Source organism: Amblyraja radiata, chromosome 37 (assembly GCF_010909765.2).
Source record: "Amblyraja radiata isolate CabotCenter1 chromosome 37, sAmbRad1.1.pri, whole genome shotgun sequence".
Taxonomy (NCBI): Eukaryota; Metazoa; Chordata; class Chondrichthyes; order Rajiformes; family Rajidae; genus Amblyraja; species Amblyraja radiata.
The window spans coordinates 21,832,070-21,853,411 of NC_045992.1; the positions used below are offsets into that span (position 1 = coordinate 21,832,070).

At 46.8% G+C, this 21,342-nt stretch overlaps 1 protein-coding gene across 1 annotated transcript in view; it reads left to right on the forward strand.

Annotated features, from left to right (window-relative positions):
- Positions 1–20,809, forward strand: part of dnajc9 (DnaJ heat shock protein family (Hsp40) member C9) — a 40,881-nt gene extending 20,072 nt beyond the window's left edge. The window contains exons 5-6 of the mRNA XM_033012442.1: positions 2,299–2,385; positions 20,000–20,809. Coding sequence (XP_032868333.1) covers positions 2,299–2,385; positions 20,000–20,116 — 204 coding nt within the window. The 3' untranslated portion in view covers positions 20,117–20,809. The remainder of the gene's footprint in view (positions 1–2,298; positions 2,386–19,999) is intronic.
- Positions 20,810–21,342: the final 533 nt, after the last annotated feature.

Sequence of the window (21,342 nt, forward strand, 5' to 3'; positions counted from 1 at the left end):
GTCAAAGCTGGGAGCCTATTTATTAATTGTTATATAATTATGTATTTAAAACTATTTCTGCACGAGTGCCTTTTCTCTGGGTGCTTCGGTTTCCTCCTACACTCAAAAGATATACAGGTTTGGAGGTTATTTGGCTACCATTTCAATTTCATCGTCTTCATTCTTTAAAATCTCGTCTTCTCCAACTTTCAACAAAATTTAAGAATACTCGCCTTCTGCCTCTCTCAATCGCATATTCGTCTGCAAATGAAACTTGGTGAAAAGTCTCCACAAGTAGGATTTCTTGATGCAGGAATTTTCAACATTAGCATCATTTCCCCTTTTCACTACAGGAAGTTGTCGAAAATCGCCACAACAAATGGTAAGAATGCCACCAAAAGACTTAGTGTTGGTGTATACATCTTGAAGAGTTCTGTCCACCATTTCAAAGCTCCCTCCTAATCATTGGGCATTGATCCCAAACAATGAGCTTCGCTTGCCTCATCAAACGTGCCGTGTTAGAGTTACAGAATGTATCCTCGGTCACTTGGATGGGTATCTTGAATCGAGAATGTGCAGTTCTTCCAACTGGCATTAATTTAGCTGCTATCCCAGAGGATGCTACAGCAATAGCCACATCACCTTGACGTCTAACTTTGGAGAGGATCAAATAGGTGATAAATGTTTTTCCCGTTCCTCCTGGTGAATCAATGAGAAACATTGAAGAAAGCTTCCTTTTCAAGCAGTTGCGCACTTGGTCATACATTGCTCTCTGCTCAGCATTCAGCAGAGGCTCATTCTCCTCAACAAATTGCTGTTGTTCAGTTCTATTGTATTGCAATTCCTGCAGGGGGGGTGAGCGTCCTGCAGCTTGGGAAGGGGGACGGCTTGAGGCGGGGCTGCCGTGGTGGGGGGGCGGGTGCAATCGTCCTGCAGCCGGGGGAGGGGGCGGCTTCAGGCGGGGCTGTGGGGGGGGCTTCCTGCAGCCGGGGTAGGAGAGCGAGCGTCCTGCAGCCGGGGAGGGGCGTGGCTTCAGGGGGGGGCTGTTGGGGGTCCGTCCTACAGCTGGGGGGGGGGGGGGGGCACGTCTTCAGGAGGGGGCTGTTGGGGGGAGGTGTACTGCAGCCAGGGAGCGGACGGCTTTAGGCAGGGGCTGTCAGGGGCCGGGTGGGGGGAATGTCCTACAGCCGGTGTAGGGGACAGCTTCAGGCTGGTGTTGTCGGAGGGGGGGGGGGGTCCAACAACCTGCAGCCGGGGGAGAGGGATGGCTTAAGGTGGGGTCTGTCGGGGACCGGTGAGGGGGGAAGCGTCCTGCAGCCGAGGGAGGGGGACGGCTTCATGCAGGAGCCAGTGGAGGGAGGGCTTCAGCCAGGGGCCAGTGGGGTGGGGGAGAGGGGGGGGGGGCTTTCTTAAGGGCTAGTGTGGATGTTGTGGGTCGAAGGGACTGGTTTCCGGGTGGCTAGTACAGACATTGTGGGCCGAATGGAGTTTTCTTGGGCTTGTCCTGCAGCTGGGGACGGGGACGGTTTCAGATGGGGGTCAGCGGGAGTGTTCTGTAGCTGGGGTAGGGGGACGGCTTCAGGCAGGGGCCGGTGGGGAGAGAGCGCTGCCGTGGATCGGTGCAGTGGCCTGCCACTTTCTCAATGGGATGTTATAAAATTGAGGGTGCTGCCAGAGGAACAGGGGCAACACAGTGGTAGAGTTGCAGCCCTACAGCGCCAGAGACCCGGGTTCGATCCCGACTACAGGTGCTGTCTGTATGGAGTTTGTACATTCTCCCTGTGACCACGTGGATTTTCTGTGGGTGCTCTATTTTCCTCCCACACTCCAAAGACGTACAGTTTTGTAGGTTAATTGGCCTCTGTAAATTGCCCCTAGTTTGTAGGATAGTGCTAATGTGTTGGGTGACCGCTGGTCGGCATGGACGCGGTGGGCCAAATGGCCTGTTTCCACACTGTATCTAAAATCTAAAGGAAATATTCGAGACAGGTAATATAACAACATTTAAAAGTCACTTGGACAGGAGCATGGATAGAGGGATATGGGCCTAATGCAGGCAAGTGGAATTACCTTTGATAGGGTATCTTGGTCGGCAGGTAACGGTTGGGCCAAAGGGTCTGTCTCAATGCTGTGTGACTGGAGGTTGGGATGAGTCTGAGCCATACCATTGCTGAGGAAAGCTGTGTTCCTGTCCTTCTGCCCACTGCTCCACTCCTTCCCAAGTAGCTTTACGTTGTGTGCCTATCTCTCGAACGGTGTGATGGTGGTGTTATACGGCAGGCTGCTCTTTCATCATTAATTGGTATTTCTTCCTGTCAGAATGACAAAGAAGCGAAGGAAGCAGAGGCAGCGAGGCAGGAGATGGGGCTGGACACAGACACGGACTCTCTCAAAGCACTAATCCAGGTGAGTGAGACGGCAACATTGTGACACGCTCACACCCGGATACCCCATGTTGCCGTTTGTCTCCTGTCATCTTCTGAATCTTCTGAATTTGTAGTCGGCAGGGCAGTACTCTACATATCGCCAAATCGTCATTGTAACCATTTCTACAATATGCTGATTAGCTTCTTCCCTCATTACTAAAACTGCTAACTTGCTCCCGGAACTCTCAAGCATGGCGCTAAGGTGGCGCAGCGGTAGAGTTGCCGCCTCAGCGCCAGGAACGTGACTACGGGTGTTGTCGGTATGAAGTTTGTACGTTCTGTTCCCAATGTTGGGCGAGTCCAGAATCAGGGGCCACAGTCTTAGAATAAAGGGGAGGTCATTTGAGACTGAGGTGAGAAAAAACGTTTTCACACAGAGAGTTGTGAATTTATGGAATTCCCTGCCACAGTGGAGGCCAAGTCACTGGATGGATTTAAGGGAGAGTTAGATAGAGCTCTTGGGGCTAGTGGGGTCAAGGGATATTGGGAGAAGGCAGGCATGGGTTATTGATAGGGGACGATCAGTCATGATCACAATAATAATAATAATGGATGGGATTTATATAGCGCCTTTCTAATACTCAAGGCGCTTTACATCGCATTATTCATTCACTCCTCAGTCACACTCGGTGGTGGTAAGCTACTTCTGTAGCCACAGCTGCCCTGGGGCAGACTGACGGAAGCGTGGCTGCCAATCTGCGCCTACGGCCCCTCCGACCACCACCAATCACTCACACACATTCACACACATTCACACACAGGCAAAGGTGGGTGAAGTGTCTTGCCCAAGGACACATCGACAGTATGCACTCCAAGCGGGATTCGAACCGGCTACCTTCCGGTTGCCAGCCGAACAATGAATGGCGGTGCCGGCTCCAAGGGCCGAATGGCATCCTCCTGCACCTATTTTCTATGTTTCTATGTTCTCCCTGTGATCGCGTGGAATTTCACCTGAAGCCCAGGTTTCCTCCCACATTCCAAAGACGTACGGGTTTGTAGGTTAATTGGCTTCAGTAAAATTGTAAATTGACCCTAGAGTGAAGGATATTGCTAGTGTACGGGGATTGCTGGTCGGCATGGACTCGGTGGGCTGTAGGGTCTGTTTCCGCTCTAAACTAAACTAATTAGACCTGTGGCAACACAGGGGCAAAGAGTCGTTTGAAATATCATTGGCGGTTAGGTTAAGGAAAAATGTCAAAGCATTGTCTATCTATATTACTAAATCTCTGATCTTGACCGCTTTTGGCCCACTGTGCTGCGATTTCCGACAGAACGCCGCCACCTATGGCCGTCATTTTTGGCCACCTCGCTCAGAGCCCCCCTTGGCCTTACAGGTGCGGATGATTTTTCCCATTGATGACAAATCAGAGAGATATTAATGTTTTTTTTTAAATCACCATTCTTTTTGCTGCCCTTGCTGGAGGGAGGGGGAGGGACTATAAAACCAGGAAGTGGTGTGCGTCACAGTCTCTGCAAGGTGGATGAAGCCAAGGGTCACGTCTCTATGAGCTCTGAATAACACTGAACAAATGTCTACACAACTGTGAGTACCCTTAATGTGGTTTGAAAATGAAAATATGGTTTGTTTGAAGTAATAAGGCACAGCCTGCAAATGGTTGTTTGGGTGCTTTGGCTTGAAGTTGAAAGGCACTACTTACTGCAAATGGTGGCGTGAAGTTGAAAGGCACTACTTACTGCAAATGATGGCTTGGGTGCTTTGGCTTGAAGTTGAAAGGCACTACTTACTGCAAATGATGGCGGGTGATTTGTCTTGAAGTTGAAAGGCACTTATTGCAAATGGTGGCGGGTGCTTTGGCTTGAAGTTGGATAGCACTATTTACTGCAAATGGTGGCTTGGGAGCTTTTGTTTAAAGTTGAAAGGCACTACTTACTGCAAATGATGGCTTGGGAGCTTTGGCTTGAAGTTTAAAAAAATCTCCATTCTCTCTGCTGCACCTGCTGGAGGGAGGGGGAGGGACTATTAAACCAGGAAGTGGTGTACCTCACAGTCTGCAAGGTGGATGAAGCCAAGGGTCACGTCTCTATGAGCTCTGAATAACACTGAACAAATGTCTACACAACTGTGAGTATCCTTAATGTGGTTTGAAAATTAAAATATGGTTTGTTTGAAGTAAAAAGGCACAGCCTGCAAATGGTTGCTTGGGTGCTTTGGCTTGAAGTTGAAAGACAATACTTACAGCAAATGGTGGCTTGGGAGCTTTGGCTTGAAGTTGAAAGGCACTGCTTACTGCAAATGGTGGGTTGGGTGTTATGGCTTGAAGTTGAAAGGCACTACTTGCTGCAAATGGTGGCCTGGGTGCTTTGGCTTGAAGTTGAAAAGCACTACTTACTGCAAATGGTGGCTTGGGTGCTTTGGCTTGAAGTTGAAAGGAACTACTTACTGCAAATGATGGCTTGGGTGATTTGGCTTGAAGTTTAAAAAAAATTACCATTCTCTCTGCTGCACCTGCTGGAGGGAGGGGGAGGGACTATAAAACCAGGAAGTGGTGTGCCTCAAAGTCTCTGCAAGGTGGATGAAGCCAAGGGTCACGTCTCTATGAGCTCTGAATAACACTGAACAAATGTCTACACAACTGTGAGTACCCTTAATGTGGTTTGAACATGAAAATATGGGTTGTTTGAAGTAAAAAGGCACAGCCTGCAAATGGTTGTTTGGGTGCTTTGGCTTGAAGTTGAAAGGCACTTCTTACTGCAAATGGTGGCATGCAGTTGAAAGGCACTACTTACTGCAAATGGTGACTTGGGTGCTTTGGCTTGAAGTTGAAAGGCACTAATTACTGCACATGGTGGCTTGGGTGCTTTGGCTTGAAATTGAAAGGCACTACTTACTGGAAATGGTGGCATGAAGTTGAAAGGCACTACTTACTGCAAATGGTGACTTAGGTGCTTTGGCTTGCAGTTGAAAGGCACTACTTACTGCAAATGGTATCTTGGGTGCTTTGCTTGAAGTTGAAAGGCACTACTTACTGCAAATGGTGGCTTTGGTGCTTTTGCTTGAGGTTGAAAGGCACTACTTACTGCAAATGGTGGCTTGGGTGCTTTGGCTTGAAATTGAATTGCACTATTTACTGCAAATGGTGGCTTGGGAGCTTTTGTTTAAAGTTGAAAGGCACTACTTACTGCAAATGGTGGCTTGGGTGCTTTGGCTTGAATGGCACTACTTACTGCAAATGGTGGCTTGGGTGCTTTGGCTTGAAGTTGAAAGGCATTACTAACTGCAAATGGTGGCATGAAGTTGAAAGGCACTACTTACTGTAAATGGCGGCTTGGGTGATTTGGCTTGAAGTTAAAAGGCACTACTGCAAATGCACTTACTTCCTGTTTGCACTGTATATTGATTTTAGATAAAACACTACCACTTACGGCTGTGATTTATGGCCATCTTAATCAGTCCCCCCTCCGCTGAGCAGGTGCAGAGAATTCTTCCCATCAATGAAAAATAAAAGTGTTATTAGTGTTTAAAAAATGTTGAGACTCTCCTGTCAATCACGCCCTGAAAGCCACACCTTTTCCGGGGGGAGGGGTTATGAAACCCGGAAGTGTGGGTGTGGCTCAGTCTCTGCATGATGGGGGAGGGAGAGGTCATGACTCTGTCTGAGCTGTGAATCAACTGAACACACTGAATGTCTACTGAACTGTGAGTTTGGTGCTTTGTGTGGTTTTATGGTGGTTTCACCCTGCATGAAATGGTATGAAGCTGCATTTGAATTTGGTGGCCTTGGACCCTGCTTGAAATGGAATGAAACTGCACTTACAACCATATAACAATTACAGCACGGAAACAGGCCATCTCGACTCTTCTAGTCCGTGCCGAACACATAATCTCCCCTAGTCCCATATACCTGCGCTCAGACCATAACCCTCCATTCCTTTCCCATCCACATAACTATCCAATTTTTTTTTTTTACGTCCTATTTTGATTTGTCCTGCCAAGATGTAGCACCTCACACTTATCAGCATTAAACTCCATCTGCCATCTTTCAGCCCCCTCTTCCAACTGGCATAAATCTCTCTGTAGACTTTGAAACTCTACTTCATTACCCGCAACCCCACCTATCTTAGTATCATCTGCATACTTACTAATCCAATTTACCACACCATCGTCCAGATCATTGATGTACATGACAAACAACAGTGGACCCAACACAGATCCCTGTGGCACCCCACTCGTCACTGGCCTCCAACTTGACAAACAACCATCCACCATTACTCTCTGGCATCTCCCATTCAGCCACTGTTGAATCCATCTTGCTACTCCACCATTAATACCCAACCATTGAACCTTTGTAAACCAACCTTCCATGAGGAACCTTGTCAAAGGCCTTACTGAAGTCCATACACATAACATCCACTGCTTTACCCTCATCAATTTCCCGAGTAACATCTTCAAAAAATTCAAGAAGATTAGTTAAACATGACCTTCCAGGCACAAATCCATGTTGACTGTTCCTAATCAGACCCTGTTTATCCAGATGCTTATATATATTATCTCTAAGTATTCTTTCCATTAATTTGCCCACCACTGACATCAAACTAACAGGTCTATAATTGCTAGGTTTACTCTTAGACCCCTTTTTAAACAATGGAACAACATGCGCAGTACGCCAATCCTCCGGCACTATTCCCGTTTCTAATTACATTTGAACACTTGAATTTGGCGGCCTTGCACCCTGCTTGAAGTGGTATGAAACTGCACTGAATTTGGTGGACTTGCACCCTGCTGAAAGTGGTATGAAACTGCACTGGAATTTGGTGGCCTTGGATCCGGCTTGAAGTGGTATGAAACTGCACTTGAATTCGGTGGCCTTGCACCCTGCTTGAAATGGTCGGAACATGGATTTGAATTTGATGGCCTTGCACACTGCTTGAAATGGAATTTCAAGGAATAGTCATGAGTCAACTGCCAGCCCACCAGCCGTGAGTGAGCTGCCAGCAGATCAGGCTTGAGGGACTGAGCTGCCACCTCAAGAACCCATACCAGCACTCCAGAAAGCCCCCCCACTGGCCACCAATATTGGAATTGGTGGAGAGGTGGAATATTGCGTTGGGGGACCAGCCCTCCCGTGTGAACATGGGCCCACTAAGTCTAGTATATATTACTAAAAGTCTGATCTTGACCGCTTTTGGCCCACTGTGCTGCGATTTCTGAGAGAACGCCGCCACCTACGGCCGTCATTCTTGGCCACCTCTCTCAGAGCCCCCCTCCGCCTTCTGGGACCGGGGGATTTTTCCCATTGATGAAAAATCAGAGAGATATTAATGTTGTTTAAAAAATCCCCATTCTCTCTGCTGCCCCCGCTGGCAGCAGGGGGGAGGGACTATAAAACCCGGAAGTATAGTCCCTCGCTCAGTCTCTGCCAGACCCAGGAAGCGAGAGGGTCATGGCTCTTTGAGCTGTGAATAACACTGAACGCACGTCAACTCCACGGTGAGTCCCCTCGATGCGGCTGTAAAGTGGCTGCTGCCCAATTGTTTGCCTCGCCTTTTTAAAAAGTTTGTGTTCATAAAATGAATTTTGGTTGTCGGGTGGCTGCAGCCAACTTGGTAAACCAGTACCTTCGGCCCACAACACCCATACTAGCGCAACAGAAATCCCCCCCTCCCCCCACACTGGCGAGCAATATTGGAATTGGTGGAGAGGTGGAATATTGCGTTGATGACCAGCCCTCCCATGTGATGCAGGGACCCAACGGGTCCCACTTAGTCTAGTATAATATAAAGGCCAGGAGGTTAATTGGAGGGAAGACGAGGGAGCATTAGACAAAATGACAATCTGTGTATTGCACCACAGCATAGAGGTGAGATCGAAACTGAATACTTCTCATCTGCTTTCACTGAGCAGGACTTGGTAGCTCGATAATTCATGGGATAGGGAGATGAAATTCCAGAACACCATTAATATATAGGAGAGGAAATAGATGGTTTAGTGGATTTACAGGCGGATATCTCGTCTGAAGAAGGGTTTCGGCCCGAAACGTCGCCTATTTCCTTCGCTCCATAGATGCTGCTGCACCCGCTGAGTTCCTCCAGCAATTTTGTGTACCTTCTCCCCAAGGCCTGGTGAACATTGAACAGTGCAGCACAGGAGCAGACACTTCAGTTCACATTGTCTGTGCTAAACATGATCTCCTGTACCTGAACGTGATTCATTACCTGCATATCATTGTGCCTCTCTAAAAGCTTCTTAAACAACACTCTCATATCTGCCTCCACCCACCATCTCTGACAGTGCCTTCCAGTGTGTACAAAATAAACTTGCCCCGCACATCCCTTTTAAACTTCTCCCTTCTCACCTTGAAGCTATGCCCTCTAGTCTTTGTCATTTCCAACCTGTGGAAACTTTCTTCTGTGTAGGAAAGAACTGCAGATGCTCGTTTAAATCAAAAGTAGACACAAAATGCTGGAATAACTCAGCGGGTCAGGCAGCATCTCTGGAGGGAAGGAATGGGTGACGTTTTGGGTCGAGACCCTTCTTCAGAACTGATGTCAGGGGAGGGGGCGGGACAAAGATAGAATGTAGTCAGAGACAGTAAGACTAGTGGGAGAACTGGAAAGGGGAAGGGGCTGGAGAGAGAGAAAGCAAGGGCTATCTGAAGTTCGAGAAGTCAATGTTCACACCGCTGGGGTGTAAGCTACCCAAGCAAAATATGAGATGCTGCTCTTCCAATTTGTACTGGGCCTCACTCTGACAATGGAGGAGGCCCAGGATAGAAAGGTCAGCTGGAAATGGGAGGCGGAGTTGAAGTGCTGCGCCACCTGGAGATGAGGTAGGTTAAGACGGACTGAGCGGAGGTATTCAGCGAAACGATCGCCGAGCCTGCGCTTGGTCTCGCAGATGTAGAGAAGTTGACACCTGGAACAGCGGATACAGTAGATGAGGTTGGAGGAGGTGCAAGTGAACCTCTGCCTCACCTGGAAAGACCTTGGATGAAGTCGAGGAGGGAGGTAAAGGAACAGATGTGGCATTTCCTGCGGTTGCAGGGGAAAGTACCTGGGATGGGGATGATTTGGATGGGAAGGGACGAGTTGACCAGGGAGTTTCAGAGGAAACGGTCTCTACGGAATGCAGAAAGGGATGGAGATGGGAAGATGAGGACCAGGGGGACTCTGTCCTTGTTACGAGAGGGGGGAGGGGGAGCAAAAGCGGAGGGACGTGATATCGAGGAGACCCTGGTGAGAGCCTCATCTATAATGGAAGAGGGGAACCCCCGTTTCCTCAAGAATGAAGACCTCTCCGATGCCCTGGTATGGAACACCTCATCCTGAGCGCAGATGCGGCGTAGACAGAGGAATTGGGAGTAGGGGATCGAGTTTTTACTGGAAGCAGGGTGGGAAGAAGTGTTGTCAAGATAGCTATGGGAATCAGTAGGTTTGTGGTAGATGTCGGTCAATAGGCTATTTCCTGTGATGGAGACGGTTAGATCTAGAAACGGCTGGGAGATGTTGGAGATGGGCCAAGTGAATTTGAGTGCCGGATGGAAATTAGTGGTGAAGTTGATGAAGTCAGTGAGTTCTGCATGGGTGCAGGAGGTAGCACCAATACAGTCAATGTAGCGGAGGTAGAGTTCGGGGATAGGGCCAGTGTACACATGGAACAGGGATTGTTCAACGTCCTACAAAGAGGCAGCACTGCTGGGGCCCATGCGAGTGCCCTTAGCTGTGCCTTGGATTTGGAGGGAGCCAAAGGAGAAGTTGTTGCGGGTAAGGACCAGCTCTGCAAGGCAGCGGATAGTATTGGTAGATGGAAATTGGCTGGTTTCTTCTGCTTGTCTAACCTATCTGTGCCTCTCATAATTTTATATACTTCTATCACATCTCCCCTTTAACACTCCAGAGAAAACAATCCCAGTCTGCCCAATGTCTCTTTGTAGCCAATACCCTCTAATCCAGGCAGCCTTCAGGTAAACCTCTTCTGCAGCCTCTCCAAAGCCACCACATTCTTCCTGTAAGGAGGCAACCAGAACTGCACGTAATACTCCAGTTGCAACCTAACCAAAGTTTTATGAAGCTGAAACATGATTTCTTATACTTCATGCCTCAACCGATTGAAGGTAAGTATAGCACATGCCACTTTTGCCACTCTAGTCTACTTTAGTTGGCACTTTCAGAGACCCCAAGATCCCTCTGTACATCAATGCTGTGAAGCATCTTCCTATTAACTGTATACCTATTGTGAAGTTTAATATTGAGAAGTGCACGTTGTTGTTTTTTGGGAAGTATAACATGGGCAGGACTTACACTGTTTATGGCAGGGACCTGGGGAGTATTGTGGAGCAGAGGGATCTAGGAGTGTAGGTACATAGTTCCTTGAAAGTGGCGTCACGGGTAGTTGGGGTGGTCAAGAAGGCTTTTGGCACATTGGCCTTCATCAGTCAGAGTATTAAAGACACGGAGGCCACATTTATAGTATTGTTTAGTTTTGGAAAGATGTTGTTAACCTGGAAAGGGTGCAGTGAAGATTTATGAGGATGTTGCCAGAACTGAAGAGCCTGAGCTATAGGGAGAGGTTGAGCAGCCTAGGACTTTATTCCTTGGAGTGCAGGAGGATGAGGGGTGATCTTATAGAGACATAGCTAGGGTAAATGCACAGCCTTTTACCCAATGTAGGGGAATCACGGGACACAGATTTAGGGTGAGGGGGTAAAAAGATATAATAGAATGGAATGAGGAGGTGGAGGTTGAGGCAGTTACTATCACAATGTTTAAAAGACATTTGGACAGGTACATGGATAGGACAGGTTTAGAGGGATATGGGCCAAACACAGACAGGTGGGACTAGTGTAGATGGGGCATGTTGGTCGGCGTGGGCAAGTTAAAAACATTTTTTTAAAGTTTAGTTTAGAGAAACAGCGCAGAAACAGGCCCTTCGGCTCACCGGGATCAAACCTGCGCCAACCAGCGAACCCCGCACATTAACACTATACCCACTAGGGCAATTTGTACATTTACCAAGCCAATTAACGTACAAACCTGTACATCTTTGAAGTGTGGTAGGAAACCGATGATCTCGGAGAAAACCCACGTAAATCACGGGGAGAACGTACAAACTCTGTACAGACAGCACCCGTAGCCAGGATCGAACCCGGGTCTCTGGCACTGAATTCGCTGTAAGGCAGCAACTCTACCGCTGCGCCACCTTGACCTGTTTTCACACTGTATGACTTAACCGACCTCCAAAGTGCAACTCTTCACACTTGCTTGGATTAAACCTCGCCTGACATTTTCTGCCCAAATGTACAGCTAATCTAAATCCTGCTGTATCACTTCGTCACTGCCTGGGACTCCACCATTTATGGCGTCATTTGCAAAGGAACTAAGCATGGTTAGAAGATTGGCTGACTGGCAGAATAAAGGAGGCCTTTTCTGGTTGAGTTGAGAAGGATGAGGGGGAAATCTCGTTGAAACCTACCAAGTAATGAAAGGCGTAGATAGAGTGGATGTGGAGAAGATGTTTCCACTAGTGGGAGAGTCTCGGACCAGAGGGTACAGCTTCAGAATAAAAGGACATACCTTTAGACTGGCCATGAGGTGGTATTTCTTTAGTCGGAGGGTGGTGAATCTGTATTTCATTGCCATTGAAAGCTATGGAGGCCGTCATTGGGTATTTTTAAGGCTCGTTCTCGATGAATAAGGGTGTCAAAAGTTACAGTGCGAAGGCAAAAGAATGGGGATGAGAGGGAAATAGATCAGCAATGATCAAAATTGCCTAATGTTGCTCCTGTGTCTTATGATCTTATGACTGTTGAGGAATAAAAGAACAGTACAAGTCCAAAGATCCCAGAAGGTGGCAGCATAGTTAGATTAGGTGGTAATGGTGGCGTATGGGATACTTGCCTCAGAGTCATAGAATTCCCAGCATGGAGACAGGCCATTTGGCCCAACTCATCCATGCTGACCAAGTTGTCCACCCGAGCTTGCCCCATTTGCCTGATTTGGACTGTATCCCCATAAACATTCCACTCCGTGTCTGTCTAAATATCTGTTAAACATTGAAATTGTACTGCCCTCTCCAGCGTCTTCTGGAAGCCTGTTCCACACACCCAGTGTGAGAAATTGTCCCTCGGGTTCCTTTTAAATCTTTCCTCCCTCAACTTAAACCTCTCTCCTCTATTTGTGAACTCCCTTACTCTAGGAAAAAAGACTGAGCATTCATTTTATTGAAGCCCTTCATCTATATTACTAAAAGTCTGATAATTCCACCACCCTCTAAATGGAAAGGTTGCCCTTCAGTTCCTATTAAATCTTTCCCCTCTCGCCTTAACCCTTATGGGCCTGTACCACTTACGCGATTTTTTTCGGCGACTTCCAGTACCCGTCATAGGTTGTTGCAGGTCGGCGAAAATGTTCAACATGTTGAAAATTCAGCGGCGACCAGAAAGACACTACGACTCTTTGGGCGACTGAGGAGACTACTCACGACCATACAGGCGACACCCTGGCGACATGTCGCTGGGTGAAACCTGTATGGTCGTGAGTAGTCGCCCAAAGAGTCATACCTTGTTCTGGTCGCCGCTGGATTTTCAACATGTTGAAAATTTTCTGTGACCTGTTGCGACCTATGACGGGTGCCGGCAGTCGCCAAAAAAGCTGCATAAGTGGGACAGGCCCGTTAGTCCTCATGTTCTTGATTCCACTACTCTAGGTAAAGTAAAACTGTGCATTCACCCTATTTCTCTTGTGATTTTATACACCTCCTTAAGGTCACCCCTCAGCCTCCGGCTCTTCAAGGATTAAAGTCTGAGCCTGCCCAGCCTCTGCCTATAGGCTCAGGCCCTGGCAACATCCCTTCTAAGTCTTCTCTGCACTCGTTCCAGATTAATGGCATCTTTCCCACAGCAAGGTGGCCAAAACAGAATACAATACTCTAAATAAAGCTATTGATAATGTCTCATTCATTCATTCAGTTTCATTCATAAATGCGGCATCACCAATATCTTTCACAACTTTAGACTTTTGGACTTTAGAGATACTGTAAAGAAACACGCCCTTTGGCCCATTGATTTTGTGCCAAATACTGATCACCCGTAACACTAACACTATCCTACACACTAAGTAAATTGCTGCAGCTCTTGCAGAGACTTTTGTCTCATTGTGAGCCATGGGTGGTCACGGATAAGTTCTAGAGGGCTGGTGGATGGATCATGTTGTTTCTATATTCTAGATCATGCTAAAGAAGGCATATGTTGTGCTTGGCTTCATTGGTTGGGGCATTGAGTATAAGTGTCAGGAAGTGATGATGTATCTTTATAGGACTTTGGTTGGTCTAAGAATAATACAGTGGAAAAAGGCCCTTAGGCCCAACTTGCCCATGCCGACCAACATGTCCAATCTACTTGTCCCACATGCCTGCTTTTGGTCCATATCCCTCTAAACCTGTATCCATGTACCTGTCCAAATGTTTCTTAAACGTTGGCATGTAATGTTCCCACGTAAAGGAAATTAATTGTCCCTGTTCACCCCCTTTAAGCCTCTCACACACCTTACACATCGTTAAGCCTTCCTCCTTTGTAAATTAGAACAAGCTCACTTACACTAGTCCCACCAGCCTGTGTTTGGTCAATACCCCTCTCAACCTATGCTATCCATGTACCTATCTAAATGTTTGTTAAACGTTGCAATAGTAGCCACAAAGGATTAGAGTATTGCATGCAATGAAACATTTGAAGTATTGCGAGCAGTCCTGGTCACCCCATTACAGGAAGGATGTGGAGGGTTTGTAGGGAGTGCAGAAGATGTTTACTAGGATGCTGCCTGGATTAGAGAGCTTCGTCTAGAGATACAGCATAGAAACCGGCCCTTTGGCTCGCTGAGTCTACGCTGACCATCGAATACCCGTTAACACTATTTCTATGTTATCCCATGTTCTCATCCACTCTCTACACACTAGGGCCAGTTTACAGAAGCCATTTGACCTACAAATCCATGTGTCTTTGGGCTGTGGGAGGAAGCTGGAGCACCCTGAGAAAACCCATGTAGTCACAGGGAACGTGCAAACTACAGACAATATCTGAAGTTAGGATCAGGCCCAGCTCTCTGGTAGGATCAGGCCCAGCTCTCTGGTAGCTCTACCAGCTGTGCCACTAAAAGGAGAGTTTGGACAAACTTTTTTTTGGGGTATTGGAAGCTGAGGGGAGACCTGATGTAAGTTTATAAAATTATTAAAGGCATACAAAGTCTGAACCTTCTTCTCAAGGGTGAAATGTCAAATAATAGAAGCAAAGCATCAAAGCGACAGAGGCAACGTTTAAAGGAGATGTGCAGGGCAAGATTCTTTTGTAAACTTATTTTTTTACAGAAGAGGCTGGTGGGTGCCTGGAATGCGTTGCCAAGGTTGGTGATGGGAGCAGATATGATCGTGGTGTTTTAGTGGCTTTTAGATGGACATGCAGATGTGCAGGGAATGGAGGGGATATGGGTCATTTACAGGCAGAAGAGATGAATTCATTTGGTATCGTGTTTGGCACAGATATTATTTGCTGCAGGCATGATTCTGCGCTGTAATTTTCTAGGTTCACAGTTTACTGGAATTATTCATCTTTAATCTAGTTTAGGGATGCAGCATGGAAATCGTCCCTTCAACCCACCAAGTTTGTGCCGACCAGCAATCACCCAATAAACTCGCATTATCCTACACACTAGGGACAATTTGCAATTTGTACCAAAGCCAATGCCTTACAAACCTGTACGTGTTTGGAGTGTGGGAGGAAACCGGAGCACCCGGAGAAAACCCACGTGGTAACAGGGAGAACGTACAAACTCCGTACAGACAGCACCCGTAGTCATGATGGAACCCGGGTCTCTGTGTGAAAAAGTGTTTCCTCGTCTCTGTTCTAAATGGCTTGCCTCTTATTCTTAAACTATAGCCCCTGGTTCTGGACTCCCCCAACATCGGGAACATGTTTCCTGCCTCTAGCGTGTCCAAACACTTAATAATCTTATATGTTTCAATAAGATACCCTCTCATCCTTCTAAACTCCAGAGTATACAAGCCCAGCCGCTCCATTCTCTCAGCATATGACAGTCCCGCCATCCCGGGAATTAACCTTGTAAACCTACACTGCACTCCTTCAATAGCAAGAATGTCCTTCTTCAAATTAGGGGACCAAAACTGCACACAATACTCCAGAGCTAGATAGGGCTCTTAAAGATAGCGGAGTCAGGGGATATGGGGAGAAGGCAGGAACGGGGTACTGATTGGGGATGATCACATTGAATGGCGGTGCTGGCTCGAAGGGCCGAATGGCCTACTCCTGCACCTGTTGTCTATTGTCTCGGTGTGGTCTCACTAGGACCGTATACAACTGCAAAAGGACCTTTTTGCTTCTATACACAACTCCTGTTATGAAGGCCAACATGCCATTTGCTTTCTTCACTGCCTGCTGTACCTGCATGTCTACTTTCATTGACTGATGAACAAGGACCCCCAGATCCTGTTGTACTTCCCCCTTTCCCAACTTGACACCATTTAGATAATAATCTGCCTTCCTTTTTTGGCTACCAAAGTGGATAACTTCACATTTATCCACCATAAACTGCATCTGCCCACTCATCCAACCTGTCCAAGTCACTCTGCATTCTCATAGCATCCCCCTCACAGTTCACACTATCACCCAGCTTTGTGTCATCTGCAAATTTGCTAATGTTATTTTGAATCCCTTCATTTAAATCATTGATGTATATTGTAAATAGCTACGGTCCCAGCACTGACCCTAGTGGTACCCCACTAGTCACTACCTGCCATTCTGAAAGGGACCCGTTAATCCCTACTCTTTGTTTCCTGTCTGCTAACCAATTTTCTATCCATGTCGGCACTCTACCCCCAAACCATGTGCCCTAATTTTGCCCACTAATCCCCTATGTGGGATCTTATCAAATGCTTTCTGAAAGTCCAGGTACACTACATCCCCTGGCACTCCCTTGTTCACTTTCCTAGTTACACCCTCAAAAAATTCCAGAAGATTAGTCAAGCATGATTTGCCCTTTGTAAATCCATGCTGACTCAGACCGATCTGGTTACTGCTATCCAAATGTGCCGCTGTTTCATCTTTTGTAATTGACTCCAGCATCTTCCCCACCATCGATGTCAGGCTAACTGGTCTATAATTCCCTGTTTTGTCTCTCCTGCCTTTCTTAAAAAGTGGGATAACATTAGTTACCCTCCAATCCACAAGAACTGATCCTGAATCTATAGAAAATTATCACCAATGCGTCCACGATTTCTAGAGCCACTTCTTTAAGTACCCTGGGATGCAGACCATCAGGCCCTGGGGATTTATCAGCCTTCAGTCCCATCAGTCTATCCAACACCATTTCCTGCCTAATGTGGATTTCCTTCAGTTCCTCCATCAGCCCAGATCCTCTGGCCACTAGTACATCACGAAGATTGTTTGTGTCCTCCTTAGTGAAGACGGATCCAAAGTACCTGTTCAACTCATCTGCCATTTCCTTGTTCCCCATAATAAATTCACCTTTTTCGGTCTTCAAGTGTCCAACTTTGGTCTTAACTAATTTTTTCCTCTTCACATACCCAAATAAGCTTTTACTATCCTACTTTATATTCTTGGCTAACTTACCGTCGTACCTCATCTTTTCTCCCCATATTGCCTTTTTAGTTATCGTATGTTGCCCTTTAAACATTACCCAATCCTCTTGCTTCCCGCTCAACTTTGCTACATTGTACTTCTCTTTTATTTTTATACTGTCACTAACGTCCCTTGTCAGCCACGGTCACCCCTTACTCCCCTTGGAATCTTTCTTCCTCTTTGGATTGAACTGATTCAGCACCTTCGGTATTATTCCCAGAAACACCTGCCATTGTTGTTCCAATGTCATCCCTGCTAGGGTATCTTTCAGGGCAACATTGGCCAGCTCCTCTCTCATAGCTCCATAGTCCCCTTTATTCAAATGTAACACTGACACCTTCGATCTACTCTTCTCCCTCTCCAATCGTAGATTAAACATGACCATAATCACTACCACCTAATGGCTCCTTAACCTCAAGGTCTTTTATCAAATCCAGTTCATTACATAACACTAAATGCAGAATTGCCTTCTCCCTGGTAGGCTCCAATGCAAGCTGCTCTAAGATTCCATCACGGAGGCACTCCACAAACTCCCTTTCTTGGGGTCCAGTACCAACCTGATTTTCCCAGTCAATCTGCATGTTGAAATCTCCCATAACAACCGTAGCATTACCTTTACTACATGCCAATTTTAACTCCTGATACAACTTGCACCCTATGTCCAGGCTCCTGTTTGGGGGCCTGCACATGTCCCATTTGGGTCTTTTTACCCTTACAATAGCTTAGTTCTATCCATACTGACTCCACATCTCCTGTTTCAATGTCACCCCTTGCAAGGGATTGAATTTCATTCCTCACCGATAGAGCAACCCCACCCCTTCTGCCCACCTGTCTGTCTTTTCGATAGGAGGTATACCCTTGAATATTCAGTTCCCAGCCCTGGCCCTCTTGCAGCCATGTCTGTAATTCCCACAACATCATACTTGCCAATTTCTAACTGAGCCTCAAGCTCGTCCACTTTATTTCTTATACTTCACGCATTCATATATGACACTTTGACCTCGGTATTCACCTCCCCTCTCACACCGCTCGCAATTGGCCCTGACCTTACTCTCTTATCCCTTCTCGAACTTTCCTTCCCAATAAGTCGGGAGTCTTGTAACTTTTCTTGTACTCGCTTCCCCTTCAACTCCATCTTTATACTCCCAATTTGTCAATCCTTAACCCCCCCCCCCCCCCCCCACTATTTAGGTTAAACCCACACGTGTAGCCCTAGCAAACCTGCCTGCCAGAATGTCGGTCCCCCTCCAGTTAAGGTGTAACCTGTCCCTTTTGTACAGGTCACCCCTACCCCAGAAAATATCCCAGTGGTCTATAAATCGAAATCCTTGCTCCCTGCTCCAGCCCCTCAGCCACACATTCAGATCCCCTATCTCCCTGTTCCTGTCCTCACTAGCACGAGGTACTGGAAGCAATCCAGAGATAACCACCCTGTCCTGCTTTTCAGTTGTCTTCCAAACTCTCAGAACTCACGTTGCAGAACCTCTTTCCACTTCTTCCCGATATCATTTGTGCCCACGTGCACAACTACTGCCGGCTGTTCACCATCTTAGTTCTCTATGCCCCTCCATAAATGCAGGATGGAACCTGGGTCTCTGGCTCTGCAAGGCAGCAACTCTACCGCTGTGCCTCCATGCCAATCTCATCTGTGCATCACAACCTTTTTTTAACCTTCATTCTTTTTCTTTTGTGTGTTCTGTTACTGTGTACGTAAGGGTTGATTTGGCTGATGTTATTGCGAACCTATGTTGAAACATTATGCTGCTTGTGGAGTCACGGGTTAGGGCTATTCTCTAAAAGCTAGAGCAGAGTTCTGAGAAATTAGGAAACACTGTCACAAATGTTGCAATTGAACATAGTTGTGGTTTGTGGGGAAATAGAAGATATATGGAATTGGGTCAGAGATTAGTCACAGTATCGTTGGTGACAGCAGGCTTGAGTCAAACAGGAAGGCCCTGTGGCCATGTTTCCACCATATCCTGCTTCAGGCTGAAACTAGAACACAGTGCTGGAGTAACTCAGCGGGCCAGGCAGCATCTCCATATAACCATATAATATAACCATATAACCATTACAGCACGGAAACAGGCCATCTCGACCCTTCTAGTCCGTGCCGAACACGTGTTCTCCCCTAGTCCCATATACCTGCGCTCAGACCATAACCCTCCATTCCTTTCCCGTCCATATAACTATCCAATTTATTTTTAAATGATAAAAACGAACCTGCCTCCACCACCTTCACTGGAAGCTCATTCCACACAGCCACCACTCTCTGAGTAAAGAAGTTCCCCCTCATGTTACCCCTAAACTTCAGTCCCTTAATTCTCAAGTCATGTCTCCTTGTTTGAATCTTCCCTACTCTCAGTGGGAAAAGCTTATCCACGTCAACTCTGTCTATCCCTCTCATCATTTTAAAGACCTCTATCAAGTCCCCCCTTAACCTTCTGTGCTCCAAAGAATAAAGCCCTAACTTGTTCAACCTTTCTCAGGAGAACATGGGACATGGAGAAGCAATGTTTTGTGTTGGGGTTATTATTCGGACAGATTGTAATGGTGGGGAGGGTGGGGGGGGGAGCAAGCTAGAAAATATAGTACACGTGGGGTGGGCAGATAGTTGGATAAAAGCAAGAGATGATAGAAGACAAAAGGATCTGCAATCAAAACCTCCATCACTTTCACTAAAAAAACATCCACTATCACTTGTCAGGCATTGTCCCATCCCTACTTTTCCAGCTTTCCCTCCCTGCGATAATCAGTCTGAGGCAGGGTTCTGATCCATGACATTGTCTGTCCATTCCCTCCATGGATGCTGCCTGAATCACTGAGTTCCTCCAGCACTTTGTGTTCTCTGCAAGTGTGCTGGGAGCATCTGCGAGTGGCTCGTGTGTTTGGTGTGAGTGCAGAGCTCACCTCTAATACCTCTATAATACTGCGTGTCGTGTGCAGAGTAACCACCAGCTGTGTTCTTGTTTGAACCTTTCCATCCTCCAGAAGAGGCAGAAGGACCGAAAGAAGGAGGTGGACAGCTTCCTGGCTGCCATGGAGGCCAAGTACTGCGGCGACTCGCAAAAAGGTGGGAAGAAATCTGCCAGGAAAGGGAAGAAATAAGAGGAGCAGTTGTGCTGTTTATGTGCAGATGGAAGAGCTACAGATGTGAAGAACCTGGACTGATATGATGATGCTTGATGCAATTGTTATGTACATTAATTTTTTGCCTGAGATTTGCTCTTTCCACTAGCTTTGAGCTTTGTAATGTTATGTAATTTATTATGAATTATCGTCTACTAGGATGGAAAGGGAGACAAGTCCTGATGGTCCTGTTTTGTGGCAATGATGTGCTTCCTGGAAATCATTAATTTGGATGACATTGTAATTTAAACAGAAGTTCTATGTTGATAATCAAACAACAACATTGGTATGAAGTAATACACTGCTTCACAGAGTTCCATCGCCAGTGTTACTGGTTCCGACAATGCAAGTGTCCTTCACGGCAGGGGCAGGGGCAGGTGTACCGTGGGGGGCAAATCACCTGGGGTGGGGGCAAATCTTCTGCAGTGGAGGGGTGGTCTAGGGACCCACACTGGGGCGCGGGTGCATGGTATTTGCTCCAGCACGTTACATCACTTTGTGCACACTGACACATGCAGGAATAGAGATGCTTTCAGTTAAGACTTTTTTAAGCTCTTAAGTGCCTCTTACATGTTATGTTAATATTTCTGCATTAAACCATAGAGTATTGGATGAGAAGGCTGGAGGCTGTGGTAGTCATTGACAATTAAATATTTAGACTTTTGAAGTAAATGCCGTATGTACAATTTGTTGCTTGAAATTCCCTCTCAAGGTCACACTGCATTTGCAGTGAGCGTTTCCAGGCTCTTGATTGTCCGAATCTTCCAGCAGACTGTTGGAGATGGCAGGGAGGTCTGTAGTTTAGGGGTAAATCATAGAAACAGTCCCATCAGGGTGATTAGTGCGTGTGTGGAATAGGCTGCCAGAGAAATCTGTAGAAGCGGATACAATTACGCCTTTCAAAAGAGAGTTCAATAGGAAGGGTTTGGAGAGATATGGGCCAAATGCAGGCAAAGAGGACTAGCCCAGAATGCCTCTTAATTGGCATAGACAAGGTGGGCTGAAGAGCCTGTTTTTATTCTGTACAGCTCTGTGAACATCTGTAATACAGTGTCCAGAATTTGACACTATTCCTATAGAGGGTGTGCAAGTGTTTTTTTAAGAGGTTCAGCATAACTTCCTTAATGTTGTAAACAGTATCCTCAGTCAGAGCCACACCTCTTCCTCTCAAAACTGTTGTCGGCATCCTCTCTCCCCCCCCCCCC